This window comes from Lonchura striata, chromosome 27 (genome assembly GCF_050655825.1).
Source record: "Lonchura striata isolate lonStrDom1 chromosome 27, ASM5065582v1, whole genome shotgun sequence".
NCBI classification, from domain to species: domain Eukaryota; kingdom Metazoa; phylum Chordata; class Aves; order Passeriformes; family Estrildidae; genus Lonchura; species Lonchura striata.
The window spans coordinates 9,110,506-9,127,742 of NC_140729.1; the positions used below are offsets into that span (position 1 = coordinate 9,110,506).

Here is a 17,237-nt window from a genome sequence, read left to right on the forward strand (position 1 = left end):
ACAGCAAAAGCCCGCAGAGCTTTTCTTTGGAAGCATGGGTTGGAGGAGGAATTTCGCCACCACATGGGAACCCAGAATAAGGCCGGGGTTCCCACAAAGAAACCTGAAGGTTCACATGATCATGGGGTCTGACAAAATACACCTCTGGGTCCTGAAGGCACTGACAGAGGAAGAGGCTGAGCCACTGTGCATCGTATTTGAGAGGTCACAGCAGTCCAGTGTAGTTTCCCTGGACTGGAAAAGGGGAAACATAACACAAATATTATTAAAGAGATATAAGGAAGACAGGGAACTAAAGGCCAGTCAGTCTCACTTCAGTGACTAGCAAAATCTTGGAGCTCCTGGAAACTCTGCTAAGGTACATGGAAAATAATGAGGTGATGAGTGACAGCCAGCATGGATTCACTAAAGGCAAATTGTACCTGACAAATTTGTCTTCCTGACGGATTATGCCCTTTGCTGACCCAGAGATGGGGTAATTAAGAGTTGTTTTAAAGATTTTTATACCATTTTCAGTCTCATGTGAAGGGTGAGACAATACAGATGTTATAATTCACACCATCACAATCAGAAGCCAATTATTTCCTAATTGGAATACATTATAAGTGTATCTTGGCCTATCAGCTTTTGCCACCCCATGCTGTAAATGCCTTAAAGCAAATAATTTAAAATTACCCCTCCTGGGTCCTGCTACATTGCATAAAGATGTACAGTTCTATTGCATAGTTCTATTTCTCCAAAGTATCTCGTGTTATTTGCAAGGCCATCCTTTGAAACTTGTTTCTGGTTCCATTTCTCTCTCAGCAATGTCTGTCCTATCCCAGGGCATTTCTAAGGTAGCATTTCTTATCTCAAGGTTTGCACACAGATGCTCACTGTGTGAGCCTTCTGCCAGACTTGGAGAATTCCCTACAAATCCACTTCCCACAGTAGCCCTCTGAGGGGGTGACAGAAGTGATGAACCAGGGAAGGGCAATAGGCATCAGCATCCTGGGCTTGTGCAAAACATCTGACATCCTTGTCTCTGAACTGGAGATGGATGGAGCACTGTGTGTGAGGAACTGGCTGGATGGTCACACCCAAAGAATCGTGGTCAATATTTCATTGTCCAGGTCAGGAGAGTGATCCTTGCCCTCAGCTCAGCACTGTGAGGGCACCTCTGGAGCGCTGGGTTCAGTTCTGGGCTCCCCAGTGCCAGGCACTTGTGCCCCTGCTGGGCTGAGCTCAGCCTTAATTCATACAGAGGTGATGCCTCAGGTTTTAGCTTTTCTATTTTTCAGGTTCTGTGCTGCTTTAGTGGGTGGGTCTGGGTTTCATATGAGGGGATGGTGAGCTCTCTGCACAGAGCAGGGAGACAAAACAATTCCTGCTCCAGCTGGGCACCAAGGACAGATGATCCAAATCTCAGCCCAGGAGCCCAAACAACGTGGGCTGGAGAGAGAAAAACAAGTAGGATGGGACTGCCTGGGCTAAAGCTGGAATTGGACAATGAACTCCAATACACAAATGGAGCAGAACTGATAAAAGTGAGAGACCCCGTGACCTGTGGGGCATTTTGTGACCATTTTGGGTCACCTGGGGTGCAGCCCTGGCTGGGCTCTGGTGCTGCCCAAGGTGGATCCATTGAGGCCTCCTGATAAATCCCTGCTTTATTCTTTAGCTACTCCAGTCTCTGTTGTAGGTCAGCCTTCTCAAGGCATCAGAGGGAGCTGGGCAGGCCGGGGAGATGGGCCTGTGCCATGCTGTGATCAACAAGGCCATGGGCAAAGCCCCACATGTGGGCCAGGGCATCCCCAGCACAGGAGAATCTGAGGGACAATGAACTGACACGAACCCTGAGGAGAAAGATGTGGGGCTTTGGGAATGGGGGAGCTCAGCATGACCTGGCAATGCTTGCTTGCAGCCCACAAGGCCAATTTCACCCTGCTCTGTATAAAAACATGGCCAGCTGTGGCCTTGCAAATGAGACTAGATACTAGGTCTTGCAAAAAAACATGAGATACTTTGGAGAAATAGAACTGTGAAAGATGCACTGTAGTAGGACCCATGAGGGGTAATTTTAGATGATTGGCTTTAAGGCATTTACAGCATGGGGTGGCAAAAGCTGATAGGCCAAGGAACATTTATAGTGTATTGTAATTAGGTAATTGTAATATAGTGTATTGTAATTGTATTGTAATTAGGAAATAGTTGGCTTCTGATTGTGATGGTGTGAATTATAACATCTGTATTGTCTCACCCTTCACATGAGACTGAAAATGGAATAAAAATCTTTAAAACACCTCTCAGATATCCCATCTCTGAGTCAGAAAAGGGACTAATCTGATAGCCAGCTGGTCAAGGGAGGTGTTTCTACATTACTTAATGCCAAGCCTGTTCCTCAGGCTCATTCACTCACCTGCTGTCACCAAGATTTTCCTGACGTCTGACAGCAGGGGCACATCCTGGATCTGGTGCATCCTTAGTGTAACTTCTGCTGAAGCTCTCCTTTGTGCTGAGAACCCCTGAAGAGTGTTTCAAGCTGCTGCTGCTGCTGCTGGCTCGCAGGCAGGGAGAGGCTTGCAGTGAACACTCTGGGCAGCAGATGGGAGCAGCAGCCTGGATGTGCTGGATTTGTCACCTGGAGAGACAGGAATGCCAACTCCTGGAGCTGCTGCTGTGCAGGGAGGAGGTGGGGGAGGCTGTGTGGGGGTGGTTCAGCAGAGTTGCAGAACTGTGTCACAAGCACTGCTGGAGGCATTTCTGGACATGCCTTTGTATACAGCTGCAAAATTCACTGGCAGTGGAGAACAGTGTGGTAAAGCTGACCTCTGTCTCCTTACTTATATTCACTTCTGCATCACAACCTGCTCTGGCCTCATATTTTGCTCACTACCCCAATCTAAAGACTGCTAGCCTATTCTGGTACATCCGTTTCCACCCATTATTTACCCATGTCCATAACAACTTTTTTAGAAGCCTGGAGTTGCTGTGTCCTGGTCCTGTCAAACCTGACCCACAGCATGAATCTCTATTTAGAGGCCATAACTTCCATGCTGAGCCAGTGATTTACCATGCTAGAGGCTAGGTCATCCCAGACTGATCCATCCTGATTCATCTCTGACTTCCTGGCCTGCTCCACTTTATCAGCTTGGCCTGTCCCACCCCCAGCCAGTCCTCCTGCATTCACCAGCTGCTCTGGCTGCCAGAGTCCCACTGCCCTGGGCAGGTTCAGCTGCGTGCCTTCTCCTCCTCCAGGTGCCAATTAAAATGCACAGCCCCCTGTTCCCCCAGTGGGAAAACTCATTCTTGGGAATTCTTTTGGATGCATCACACTGAATTTCCTTCAAACACTTGCATGACAGAGTCTGCCAGGGAGTGAACCTGACTGCTGAAGACAACAAGCCATGATTCCTGTTTTGCGTTTCCTGATTACAAATCCACCTCAATTTCACATCCCTGCAAGTAAAAAGAAGTTTGTAATTGATTTATACAGATTTGTAAAGGCTCTGAGCTCTGAGTGTACAACCTTATGTATGAAATGTGCCAATTTTAAGATTTATTTTGCCACGAGGAACAATTTACATCTTCATTCCCCTTCCAGAAATTCTAAGGCTTCATGAGCCTTTGTCCTACAGTGCCAATACTCTGTTAGTGCCAGTTGTTTAAAGACAAGGGTTTCTGAAGGTGGCATGACTTTTAATAGGGTGACAAACAAGCAGAAAATAAATCATTCCCATGGAGAGCATGGACCATAACTTTTCCTTATGCCTTGCCTGAGTCCATTCAGTTTAACAAAATGACAAAGCTGGAAATCTGGATGCACAATTTTCCTTTGTGGAGTCTCTGTGGACAAGCACATGGAGCTGAAAAGATCCTGGACATTTTTTCTAGTTAGTGTGTCCTACTAAGGAACATGAGGAAATGGCCAGTTCCATTTTTCCTTTTCAATTCTCTTTTAAGCTCTGAAAGGCATCCTGGTTCAGCCTTGCTCCTGGGTTAGGAGCTGCAAGAAATTAAGAAATGGGACTGTTTTCAAGCTCATAAGGATTTATTGCTCAGACAAACATCACTCTCAGGGGCTGTGAGGTTTTAGAGGAGCAAGCATTCAGCCACAGCTCCAGAGCAGTCACAAGTTCTCTGTTACAAGGCAATAGAGAACTTTCTAACCCAAAGGACAGCTGCCACAGGGTTTATTTGGCTTTTCTAACCTACCACCTTTACTCACCTCTGCTGCACTGGGGGTACTTTTGTCCAAAGGGCTTTGAACTCACGTGCACACATTGGCTTCTGTGATAATTCTGAACTCTCAGCTTATTCCCCACAGCCACACCCTGACACTGTCACCCTTCACCATCTGCTCAGCACAGTTTGGCACTCACTGAAGGCATATTCTCACCTACACCTATAGAAACATAAATTTATGAATTTTCTGCTTAATATCTTTGTATTGTATTTTTACACCAGTCTAAGCTTTTTCCAAGGCTGCAGATCAAATCCTTCAGTGTCTGTGGAGGTTTCTGTTTTTCTATCCCCACAAGGAGCCATGGAGACTTTGTGCACTGTTGTAACTTTCTGTTCTGGGTTCTTTCTCCCCCATGATCTCAGTGTAAGTCAGGGACATCCCAGCTCGCTGCCTGGCCTGACAGATTGTGACAGTTTTTGCTCCTTCCTCTCACAGAAGCACTCACTGCCACCTGTCCACATCCTCATTACTGATCCTTGTAGCTCTTCCTGTACAGGAGGGAGGAAATACCACAGGAGTGAGTTACAACATCCACTGTGGCAAATGGATTTGTAGGGAATTCTCCAAGCCTGGCGGAAGGCTCACACAGTGAGCATCTGTGTGCAAACCTTGAGATAAGAAATGCTGGCTCAGAAATGCCCTGGGATAGGACAGACATTGCTGAGAGAGAAATGGAACCAGAAACAAGTTTCAAAGGATGGCCTTGCAAATAACACGAGATACTTTGGAGAAATAGAACTATGAAAGATGCATTGTAGAGGGACCCATGGGGGGTAATTTTAGATTATTTGCTTTAAGGCATTTACAGCATGGGGTGGCAAAAGCTGATAGGCCAAGAAACACTTATAGTGTATTGTAGTTAGGAAATAATTGGCTTCTGATTGTGATGGTGTGAATTACAACATCTGTATTGTCTCATCCTTCTCATGAGACTGAAAATGGAATAAAAGTTTTTAAAACATCTCCCAGTTACCCCATCTCTGGGTCAGAAAAGGGCTTAATCCAACAATCCACAACCCATTCCACCTGTGATAATGGAAGGCCTTGGCATTGCATCAGGCCTGATGATGTGTGTGAGGCTGTCCAGGAGGCTAAACCATTTATTAGCCTTTACAGACTGATTTATTACCAGTGTGACGAGATTTTGGAAGCTAGTAAGGCTAAATCTCACAATAAATCTTTATACTTTCTTAAAAGTTAAATTACAACTCAGCACAGACTCTATTATACCATCCCTTGCAGCCAGGTGTTTGACTGAATGGAAATAATAGAAAATTACATTTACTCTGGCCTAATCTGTCCTGCTGCATAGTGTTGCTCTGGCCCAGGCACAGAACTTGGCTGAAGTCTGTTCCATTCATGCAGTTGCAATACATTTTGCCAAGACCCACCCCATTAACCCTCCTTCCTGGCCAGGTTTGACCCCAGCACAAGGCAGGAGTTTTCCCAGTGCGAGGATCAGCCAAATTTTCTTACCTTGATGAGGGCTACTAAGGCAGAGAATTTGGCAGTCCTTATTCACAGTTCCCAACTGGGCTTTTCTCTGTGCATTGTGTGCTCACTCCTGTCTGTGAAGGTGCTGGGAAATCTCATTTCAGTTTCCAGAGGCATTGGGCAAGGAAGGCCCATGGATAAGAGAGATCTTCCAGCCCTCAGGATGTTGCAGGGGAGTGGGGCTGTAGAACCTCTGGAGGTCTTTGTTCTGCACTGGGGAGTTGGGGTGGGACCCTTGCAGGGTCCTGTCTCCCAAGGAGTCAAGTTTCACAGGTTAAACCCGTTTGGCAGTGGCAGAGAGATCAGAAATCAGATAGCAACAGAGGATTAACATGGCAGAGGGGAAATGCTGCAAAAAGAATATTAATTTACCCCCTCACCTAATTCAGCACTCTGATTTCATGGGGCCATCATCAGCTATGCTTTCTGAAGTGATTCTAAAGGGCTGCATCATACCAGAAGTGACTTTCTCTGAGTCATACAACTAAATCTGTGTCACGTTCCATTAATCTAAAATTATTTGATCATTTTCAAAAAGAATGCTAACTCAATTCCCCAGAAAGCTTCAGCTGAGCTTTCACACCGATCTTTATCTGAAAACTCTTCCTATCACACAGATTCCTTTTGTCTGGCCCTTTTTCAGTGACCTTTACTGCCCAGTCTTTGGACAAACCATGTTTGAGCATGATGTTATCTTCTTGTTCTGCTTTCAAATCTGGGAAACCACTCTGAAGGAATACAATTGCAATGAAGGAGATAACACCATTAAAAGACCAAACAAGATTTATGAAGCAAAGAGCAGCACCTTTATAACAGATATTATGACAAATGTATAACCCAGAGAAATGAGAGGTCCATTCCAACCTCCTGCACAGCCTGGCTTGCTCATGTGCACTAAGTGTGGGTCAGCCACTCTACCTCCTGCTTAATTTGTGCTTAACTTTGTTTGATGCCTCAGGTTTTAGCTTTAATTTTCAGATTTTGTGCTGCTTTAGTAAGTGGGTCTGGGTTTCGTATGAGGGGATGGTGAGTTCTGCACAGAGCAGGGGGACAAAACAATTCCTGCTCCAGCTGGGCACCAAGGACAGATGATCCAAATCTCAGCCCAGGAGCCCAAACAACGTGGGCTGGAGAGAGAAAAACAAGCAGGATGGGACTGCCTGGGCTAAAGCTGGAATTGGACAATGAACTCCAGTGTGCAAATGGAGCAGAACTGATAAAAGTGAGAGACCCTGTGACCTGTGGGGCGTTTTGTGACCATTTTGGGTCACCTGGGGTGCAGCCCTGGCTCTTGTGCTGCCCAAAGTGGATCCATTGAGGCCTCCTGACAAATCCTTACTTTATTCTTTATCTCCTCCAGTCTCTGTTCTAGGTCAGCCTTCTCAAGGCATCAGTTAAGTTGCATTTTTACAACATCATGTTTCAATGGAAGCACTTTCCCTGATCCCTTTGGCAGGGGTTCTTTGGACAATCTGAGTTACCCCTCAATGACAGGAGTAAGCAAGAATAAAACAGATGGACTTGCTCTTGTTCCTGTGGCCTTTTCAGTGGCCCACAGCAGCACAGGGTTATCACTGCAGCTGTGTGACAGGATTGATTTGACCCTATTTTTTTCTTGTGTACATAATTTTCAGTTATTTGTCTACTATCATATCTGCTGAGAGCAATAGAAAACTTTAATGAATCATTCAGCTAATGATTCCATTGTTAAAATATTGCTGTATTTGAAGATACAGCTAATACTGAAAAAGGAAAGCTGAAAAAGTAAGTATGAATTAATGATTATGATTATGGTTTTTCAAGTATGATTTAATTTTCCTTTGATAGTCCACATACATTTAGGATTTGTAGAATCACACATGTTTTTAATTAATCAGATAGTTCTGTAACTTGAACAATGAGGAAGGGGCCTTCATTTTGTCAGAAATTGAGGAGCAAATGATTTAAGCTTGCTAGTAGTGTCATTCAAATTCTTAAATTATCATATTGTTAGGACATCTTTTCAGTAAATAATATAAGACAGCAGAAGACAAGTATAATTGCAGACCCTTATCTGTGGGGACCATTTGTAAATTTGCAGACTGACTTTATTCAGATGCCTAAATACTGTTTTTGAGGATGTCCTTATCAATTTTGCTATGTCTCAGTATGACAAGAATCCTGAGCTTGTAAACATGCAGAAAGGACAGTTGAAAAGCAAAAAGTTGAACAAGAAGTTGCTAATAAAATAAATTTCTGGGTTTAGTAGTCTCTAGTTAAGGAGACCCACTTTATGCAAGAAAATGTGTGCAGTCCTAGAAACAGAGGGAAACTTTCTTTGCCCCTTACCCTCAGTTTAGTGGGGCTGTGAAGAGGAAAGACCTCACATTCTTTGGTCCAGGAAGACACGTTTCCTTCTATTTCACTTGCTCAAACCTTTGACACCTACACATTTCCTTCTGTCTCATGTCTGTGTATTTTCATGTACAGACACTGGCAGTAACATCAGCAAACAGAGATATTTGCATGAGTCTCACCCCACAATCAGATCCCCCTGAGGTACACATCGTGTTGCTCCATCTCTCTGCATTATCCACCATGTACAGCCTGGTCCCTGAGCAAAGACAATTCCACAAATGGGTTTGTCTGTACAGAGGCAGAATTGATCCACACTGATTTCCCTACAAACCTCTGGCATGTGCCACTGGGGCTCTTTCTCTGTCTATATATTCAGGGGCTCAGACTGAGCAGGACCTGCTCGATTGGTGGAACCTTGGATGGGTGTTAATTTACCAGGTGGCCTTTGCTAAATGCTGCTCCCAATTTTTGAAAGATCACATTCTTTTCCTCTGGCTGTGCTGGTGCACAGGGCACATCCTCTTCACCTGGATGGTGCTGGAGCTCAGCTCGGGGTGCCAGTAGTACTCTGGGGACAGCAGGCGTGTGGGCCTGTGCTGCAGCAGGTACCTGTTGAGGTGGCTCTCGTGGTGCCAGGGAGCCTCAATGCCATTTTCTGTGTCCTCCCTCAGCCCTGCAGAGCAGGCTCGGGTCAGCTTGTAGACCTCGGGCACGCTGCCCCCGTAGAAGCTTGCTGTGTAGTAGAAGTCCCCTTGTCCCTCAGGGACGGCAGATTGTGAGTCAGGGTGTGCCTCAGAGCCTTTGTTCTCATGCTGTGGGGTGACCTGCCAGGAGCTGATGGTGGCCACCAGGGCATCGATGATCTCCACGCCGATGTGTGCCAGGAGCTGGACATTGATGTCCAGGGAGTACAGATAGTCCACCTCGTGCTGGAACTGGCTCTGGATGTAGCAGCTGATGATGTCCATACGGCTCCTGGAGATATCCTGCCACCTGGGGTCATTCTGGACAGGGATGACAAACAGGTGGTTTTCAGGGGCCATCTGAATGTGAGAGATCTTCTCAGGATTGTCTGTGAACAAGTAGAAATTCACGGGGTGCCCAGCAAGGAAGTACTTGTTGGCAGAGCTCATGAACCCTTCTATGAACTGGACATATCTAAAAGACATGGAAAGGAAAAGAATGGAGAGGCTTCTCCTGCTGAAGAACAGCTTTTCAAATTCCCTTTCTTTGTACTTTTCTATAACATGCTCTTTATTTAACACAGCTGCTGCCCTTCAAGCCTTCCCCATGCTGCTGCACATTTACATTTTAGCTTTCACTAAATTCATGTTTTAGCTTGTCACAAAACACGTGCCTTCCACCCAGTGCTGCTCTCTAATATCACTCTATCATGTAAATCCCTCCCTTTTATCTGCTCCCTTGTGCTCTTCCTGCAGTGGAATATTTTAACTTCATAGAGAGGATCATGGAATCAACAGAGAATCATGGAATGGTTTGTACTGGGAGGGACCTTAAAGACCATTTCATTCCACCCTCTGCCATGGGCAGGGACACCTTCCACTGTCCCAGGTTGCTCCAACCTGGCCTTGAACATTTCCAAGGATCCAGGGGCAGCCACATCTTCTCTGGGCTCCCTGTGCCAGGGCCTCTCACCCTCACAGTGAGGAATTTCTTCCTAATATCTGATCTAAATCTACCCTCTTTCAGTGTAAAGTTATTCCCCCCCATTCTGTCTCTACCCAACTTTGTAAAAAATCCCTCTTCCCTTTCCTGTAGGGCCCCTTTAGGTACAGGAGGGCCCTAAGCCCTTCCTGGAGCCTTGTCTTCTCCAGGCTCAACAACCCCAACTCTCTCAAGACTGCTTTCATAGGAGAAGATGAAAATTATCAATTAAATAGTTTTGATCGCCTTCAAGTACCTGAAGTTGCTGTGTTACTCTAAGATGCCAGTGGAGATAGAGGGTATAGAGATAGAATATAGATATTCGCTCTGAAACTCAAAAAAGAACCTCCCCAAGAACATACGAGCTGTAACAGCATGTCTGATATTTTTACTAGAGCTAATATTTTACCTTTAAACTCTTACAGAGGTCAAATAAAATCTCAACTTCACAGAATTTCTCTATTTTTAGGTGCAGGATACTCTATCCTTGTTGTTAGAAATGCAGCAGGAGCTAGAATTTTTATTTCAATGGGTCAAAATGCTAATTATATTTCCAAGGATAATTTTTTGTCCTATTCAAAACAATGTCCCAACCAGCTGCCTTACTTTGGAAGGTGACACTGACATGTCACATTTCTCCCAGTCTAGAGCTGCCCACATTCAGTCTTTGGAATGTTTCTCACTCGTGCTCCATGAGCAGCATTGCAGAGAGTTGTAACTATTTGACAAGAAATAAAAGACAAACCAATACTTTTCAACAGCAAAAGTGACCACTCCAGTGACTGCCTTCTTCTGCAGGTATTGAGCATTCAGGATGTCTCTGCTGAACGTGCCTTCCCAGACAATTGGAGCCAGCCATGGTGTCAGCACCAGCACATCCCTTCTCCTGCAAGGGGTTGAGAATGAGGCAGGGTTTAGATGGCCCAGAACTTCAGGAGGACAAGCAGAGATGTCTACCACTGAGTTAATCATTCCAGTCTCCCTTTGGAATCACTAAGGGTCAAGAAAGTACTGTCAGCAAAATCTGAGATAGCACAATAAATCCCACCACACTCCCATTTTCTTCATGGTGGAAAAAGCCCATTATTTATTCACACTACTCGTTTTTATAGTTTTACAGACCTCATGTGTGAGTAGCTTTCTTACTACTTTATGTAGTAGCTTACTTGTTACTACCAAGCTACTTACAAGTAACAAGTAGTAGTTACTACTAAGCTACTTAAAAGTAGCTTACTTGCTAATTTATTATTTAATAAAAGGTATTTTACTTGTCAGTCAAAACTGTCTATTCTTCAATTGTTTATATATTTTCTTCACTGATTCTCATGGGATAGATTTAATGTTTATGCAGGTGCTGGTTGTTTTTTACCCAGGAATAGATTGTTATGTTAACAGACTGCTCACACCAGGATTGCTTTTACATGAGAACTTGCAAAGTGTTATCTTGGCAAGGGCAGCCACTGATTTAACAGAGCAGGCCTGATTTTATGAGGCCTTTGTTTTTAATTTTTCTGCCTTGCTGCAACATTGTGCCACCACCTGCAATAGGTGGTGAAATCCTTGATTTTCATCCCCCCCAGCTCCCAGGCTGTTGGTGCCTGTCACTCAGAGGCAGATTTTAGCAATCCATCCATGCCTTAGAGCACAGCACTTCCTCCCATTGTTCCCAGCCTGTGTCTCCTGGAAAGCTCTCAGCCCTCAGCTGCAGTGCCCCAGGTTGTGCAGCTCTCTGCCATGGTGATAATTAATAATTATTAATAATTCTTAAGCATTCTCAAAGATACCCAACAAAGAATTTATGTTGTATAAAAATCACCATTTAACAGATTTGTAAAGGCATATATGTGACCATTCAGGCTATTTCTCAAGAAACTTGAATTCATCCACTGCTTGTATGACATTAGGTAGGCAGACTCCTATTTTCTCTCTGAGAAATATCCCTCTTAAAGAAATTGGCTGAAGGACTTCATGGTTTCTGCCATCATAATTCACATCTTCACATTCAATCCATCACAGATTTCTGATTCAGCACAGATTTCTGCTCCTTACCTGTGTATTGATGGAGGCTCTTCAGCTGGGCTGTTGATCTCCTCCTTTGGAAAGAGTAGGAGGAGGAGATCCCTAATTTGCCCCCTGATTCCTTTGGGATGATGGACAGGTATTTCCTTGATGCTTCCTAGGGTGTTGTTTACTGCTTTATCTCTGACACTCAGAAGAACATCCCCTTCCCACAAGGAATGGAGTTTAGAGCTCTGCTAATAAGGTCAGCTATTGCTGCTGGAAATGAAGGGATGGGACTGTTTTCAAGCTCAGAAGGATTTATTGCTCAGACAAACATCACTCTCAGGGGCTGTGAGGTTTTAGAGGAGCAAGCATTCGGCCACAGCTCCAGAGCAGTCACAAGTTCTCTGTTACAAGGCAATAGAGAACTTTCTAACCCAAAGGACAGCTGCCACAGGGTTTATTTGGCTTTTCTAACCTACCACCTTTACTCACCTCTGCTGCACTGGGGGTACTTTTGTCCAAAGGGCTTTGAACTCACGTGCACACATTGGCTTCTGTGATAATTCTGAACTCTCAGCTTATTCCACACAGCCACACCTGACACTGTCACCCTTCACCATCTGCTCAGCACAGTTTGGCACTCACTGAAGGCATATTCTCACCTACACCTATAGAAACATAAATTTATGAATTTTCTGCTTAATAGCTGAGTATTGTATTTTTACATCAATCTAAGCTTTTTCCAAGGCTGCAGATCAAATCCTTCAGTGTCTGTGGAGGTTTCTGTTTTTCTATCCCCACAGTCAGCCAGGCTAATTTCCAGAGCAGATGGGAGGGATTGCTCTGCTCTGGGCTGAACAGTCCCAGCTCTCTCAGCCTTCTTTACAGGAGACATGCTCCAGCCCTTTCATGATCCTTTGCTAAACTCTCTCCAGTATGTCCATACCTATTTTATTACTTTTTTATTATGTTTTGCTTTTTTTTCTACCGCACATGGCTCTGTAATAGGCAATTCCAGAAACTAATTCATCCCTAAATAATTCATATTCACCACTAAATAATTCATTTAGTGACCTAAAATGTTAATTCCGAACATCATGTATGATGCTGACTGGTACCACTAGAAATAGTATCAGCCAAGGCTTCTTGTTTTTTAGCTTCTGAATGGTGACAGAGGATGCAAAAAAATGAATTAAGATAAAATTAAACCAGAATACTTTCAATATTCACCAGCATTTCTCAGTTTCCTTTCTGAAAGTAACAAATGAAAGGTTCTTCATCTATGCATTTCTGATGGTTTCTGGGAGAGCTGTTTTTCTACTCAGGCATCCTTTCCTATTCGTTCTCAGCTCACAGCTGTCCTGAGCTTTCTGTGCCAGTCAGAGTCTGTGTTTCTGAGAACAGTGGGATATCATGGAAATGGAGCCAGAGGAGATGCACTTACCATGGGAACATCAGAGATGTTTCATATAGGTCTCTTTTCCTGCAAATGAGGGAGAAATAAAAGGTACATAAATGCATCGTGGCACAGAAGTTTCAGATTTTCTTTTTCTGAGAGATGAGCCCCACCAGAGATGTTTGTGTGGTTCAGTGTCAGTGAGCATCCAGCCAGACTCCACCACAAACACTATTTTATTATTTATATAAGTTCATGTAGCGTGAACTACATTTAACAGACTACTCAGCTGATGTAAGTAGCACTGAATGCAAATTAATTGGCTTTAAAATTATTTTCAACATGTGTGTTTCTGTGGTGCATCTTTAGAAAACTCAGTTTTACTTCTACCCAGTGAGAGCCTGGTCCAGTAAGGCCAAAGACCTTGCACAAAGTTTGTATTTTTCTGGCAGGTTTATGTCCATAGGACACAGAGCAGAGGTCACTGCTCTCCATTCTCATTGCTTGTGCAGGTTCCTGTGGATGGGTCACTGAGTGGGAACCCACCAGTCCTGATTCCTAGATTTTCCACCAGGAAAAACAGATTCTGTCAAGTGGGAACAATTACTAAAAGTAACAGATTAAACAGGCTAATAGAGGGAAATTAAAATAATCACATATACACAAAACCAGAAAGATATCTAGCCATATAAACATTTTTTTTGGGGTGGGGGAGTGGTGGTGGTATTCAAATGTTCTCATACTGCAATCTTTAAGTTTCAAATTAATGACAAAAAGAATGCATTGTTTTTCTCATATTGTTTTACTGCCATTAAAGTTTATTTCTCACCATGTCATATATGCTAGACTCCTTAGAGCAGCATTTCCAGAGAATTACACAACTGTGCTTGTTATAAAAGAAGTGATGAAGAGGGGAAAGTGAAGTAAAAAAAAAGCAGTGGGGATAAGAGAAGTGTAATCCACAAGACAAAAAAAAAAAAGAAAAAAAAAGAAAATAGTAAAATATGGTTCAGTTAAATGAAACTAAGCATTAAAATCCCAGGAAGCTTCAGTCTGGTAAACTACCAGGTTAAACTCTTAATTCCATATCCAGAATCTGTTAGCTCTCATCATGTTTGTGGACAACACTAACCCAGAGGGAGTAGACAATATGCCAAAGGGCCCAATTTTTTTTTAGTGAATACAGAGGAAGCCTGAATGAGTTCCTGGTACAGAGACAGCAGCTCCCAGGTGTCCAAGGCAGGTGGGACTAAATTCCCTTTTCACTGCAGGACTTTGGGGGAGCTGCACCAATGGATTCAAATTTGCCCATATGAAATTTTGGGAATCTGAGCCTGCTGGGCCCTGCAGAATGGCTCATACCAAAATGGAAATTAGCACTTCTAGGGCATGGATCTGGTGCCTAAGAATGAGTCTTTTCAGATGAGTGTTGTCCTCATGGCCTGGAATGATCCTTTGGTAAACACTCTCCACTATGTCCATACCTTTTTTATTACTTTTTTATTTTGTTTTGGTTTGCATGCAGAATGAACTTACAGGACTGAATCCTCTCCAGGGGAGGCTTTGTGTTCCTGGGCTCTGGCTGGGGAGAAAGGGTAGTAGTACCTTGGGCAGGATAAGAAAGCAATGAGTCAATGATGAAAACAAAAATCAACCTCTCCTCTACTTCCTGTGTGACTGAAACTACAAAACAAAACTAACAGAACATTTGTAGGGTCAGGATGGAGATGAGGATTTGCAGATCTCAGCTGCTTCAAGACAGGAGTTTAGCCTAAAGTTGTCTGAAGAGCAATTAACTCTGAGGATCTGTGAATTATTTAATTGGCACCAAATGAAATGTGTGTGCTTTCCAGCAGAGCTTGGTCTCAGCTGATGCTGGAACTGCCTGTGCAGCTGCCTCTTGAAACCAGCTGTTCACAGCATCACTCTGCTCTGGCCAGTCTGTGGGATCTCCTCTGATGGGAGCCTGACTGCGCTTTCAAACAAGAATGGGAGTGTTTGTGATGGATGCTCTGCTGCAGAGGAAGTGTGGGGCTGAAATCTTGCCCTAATTCCTCCAGCTGGAGCAGATCTTCAATATTGTTCCAGCCAACTCTGAATTAACCCCACTTGCTCTGATTTCAGGCTCCAGAGCACTGAATACACACCACGAAAGCCTGGCTGTGGCAGACATGAGCACCAAGGGAGACCCAAAGCAACTAAATAAAAAAAAGTGCAGCTAAATAAACACAGCTCAATCCACTGCACAGAGTTCCAGCTCTGTGCCAGGATCCTTGTGTTGGTCTGGAGGTGTGGGATGTAAACATGAAAACACATACTTGGGCTCGCAGGAATACACAGGAATTAATCATACTTTTAGGATTACTTTTAGAAGAGGTTAAAAGTGTCCCCGCCTTGCTTATTTTCACCTTTTGAATGTAAAATTGAATTTAGCTTTGTGTAAATGCTCACATTGTTAACTGCATTAGTTAGAAGAAACCTGTCTCAGTCTGGGCAATAGAAAGAAATGCTAGCTGAGAATAATTATCAAAGGTTAAACACCCACCAGATTACACCAGTGATTCCTGCTGTCACCAGAATAGCCAGTCCATGGAATTTGGTGATTCTCATCTCCTTAGTGCTGCAAAAAAGATTGTGAACTCTGGATTGACAGCAAAGTGGAAAAAAAACTCCAAACCCACAAAACCAAAAAGGCAGAAAATACTGCTGTTATTAAATACTGAGTAAGTCTTTTGTTTTGCACTGCAGGCTTGGACATAATACAGAGAAAAATTTGTTTTCTAGATAGAAAGCTTTACATCTAGATATTTATAATACATCTCTACACACTATGCTACACACTGAGCTCTCATTTTACTATAGTATAGTAAACCATTTTTAATTGTTCAAACCGATAATACTCATTTCAGATTTTCTCTGAATCGGGTTTTATTTTTTCCCCAGCCAGTGCCCTTTCTTTCTTTCATTCATTCTTTCTCTCTCTCTCTCTTTTTCCCCCCCTTAGCTCTGCTTTTTGACCTTGCTTCCTTGGGCTTCCTCCTCTGTCCCTCACTGCTGCAGTTCTCTTTTTTTCTAAGGTCACACTCCTTTTCTCTGGGTCATCTTCTCCCTCCATTCTGGGGCTGCTCACAGCTGTGGTTCAGCCACATCTTCCTTTGTGCCAGCCTTCTGAAAAGACTCTCTGGGGCATTCTGTTTGTCAGTGTTGGCCATCCCCTGCTTTCAGCTGCTCTTCAGCATCTCCTCCTGTTGGGATCCTTTCTCAGCCCAACTCAGTTCTTATTGTATTACAGCCTTACAAGCCATGAGTCCTACAGCATTTCACTAACAAGCTACAAAATGCCCCGTATCTCTCTCTACATGGTCCTTTAGGGAAAAAAAAAAAACCCATCCAGTTAAGAAATAACACCGAAATTATTTTTACTTTTAACCAAATAACCAACCACCTGTGCCCTGCAACGTGGACTTTTCTGTCCAATTACACAAAACCACCCAAACCCATGGAGAAGGTGAAGAAAGGAGAAGAAGGGGAAGAAAGAGGAAGGGGAAGAAAGAGGAAGGGGAAGGACCATCCACTCCCCTAAAACCTCCATCTTGCTCTATATTACTATTTTCCAAAACCTTAAACTGAAGTTTTCCACCATGTGATATAACACACTTCTATCCAAACTCCACACCCACAATCCCAGTTCTATAAATTAATTTTGGAAGCTTTCTGCACAGCCTCAGGTCGATGCAGTGTTCTCCTGAGAGTCAGTGCCTGGCAGCACAGAAAGTCTGAATTTCTCAGCACCCAGGGTTCTAGCAGCCAGCCACAACACTCACCCGTGGGTCTGTCACTGCTCACACCTCAGCAGCTGCTGTTCTCTGCTGCTCACAGCCCTGCTGAACCAGTACCAGCTCACAGATCCTCGTGTGTGTCACTCCTGGGCTCGGGGCCAGGAGGAACCTCCACCCAAATCCTCACCTTTTGTGGGAGTGCTGTCACCTGAGCAATGGGGAAACAACAAGAAACCTGCAGCAGCCAGTTATTCCCTAACACTGCAATCTTTATGGGTTACCTTTATGGGTAAAAGCAGAGGCCAGACAAAATTAAGGGGATAAAAAGTGATTATAT

The 17,237-nt window shown here is 43.9% G+C and overlaps 1 protein-coding gene across 1 annotated transcript; it reads right to left on the minus strand.

Annotated features, from left to right (window-relative positions):
• Positions 1–3,107: 3,107 nt before the first annotated feature.
• LOC110480583 (histo-blood group ABO system transferase 2) lies at positions 3,108–17,120 on the minus strand. Its single transcript, XM_085562006.1, has 6 exons — positions 16,946–17,120; positions 15,667–15,741; positions 14,658–14,726; positions 13,170–13,208; positions 10,473–10,607; positions 3,108–9,214 (listed from the first exon to the last, which is right to left on the minus strand). The coding sequence occupies exons 2-6, from the start codon at positions 15,729–15,731 to the stop codon at positions 8,533–8,535; spliced, it is 990 nt and encodes a 329-aa protein (XP_085418132.1). The 5' UTR covers positions 15,732–15,741; positions 16,946–17,120; the 3' UTR covers positions 3,108–8,532.
• Between the last annotated feature and the right edge of the window lie 117 nt (positions 17,121–17,237).

Coding starts and splice junctions, on each gene's coding strand:
- LOC110480583 (XM_085562006.1), bottom strand. CDS start 15,731: ATGAGAATCACCAAATTCCATGGACTGGCTATTCTGGTGACAGCAGGA. Junction 14,727..15,666: donor GGAATCACTGGTGTAATCTG/GTGGGTGTTTAA, acceptor ATCCTGCCCAAG/GTACTACTACCCTTTCTCCC. Junction 9,215..10,472: donor GTCACTTTTGCTGTTGAAAA/GTATTGGTTTGT, acceptor CATGTCTTTTAG/ATATGTCCAGTTCATAGAAG.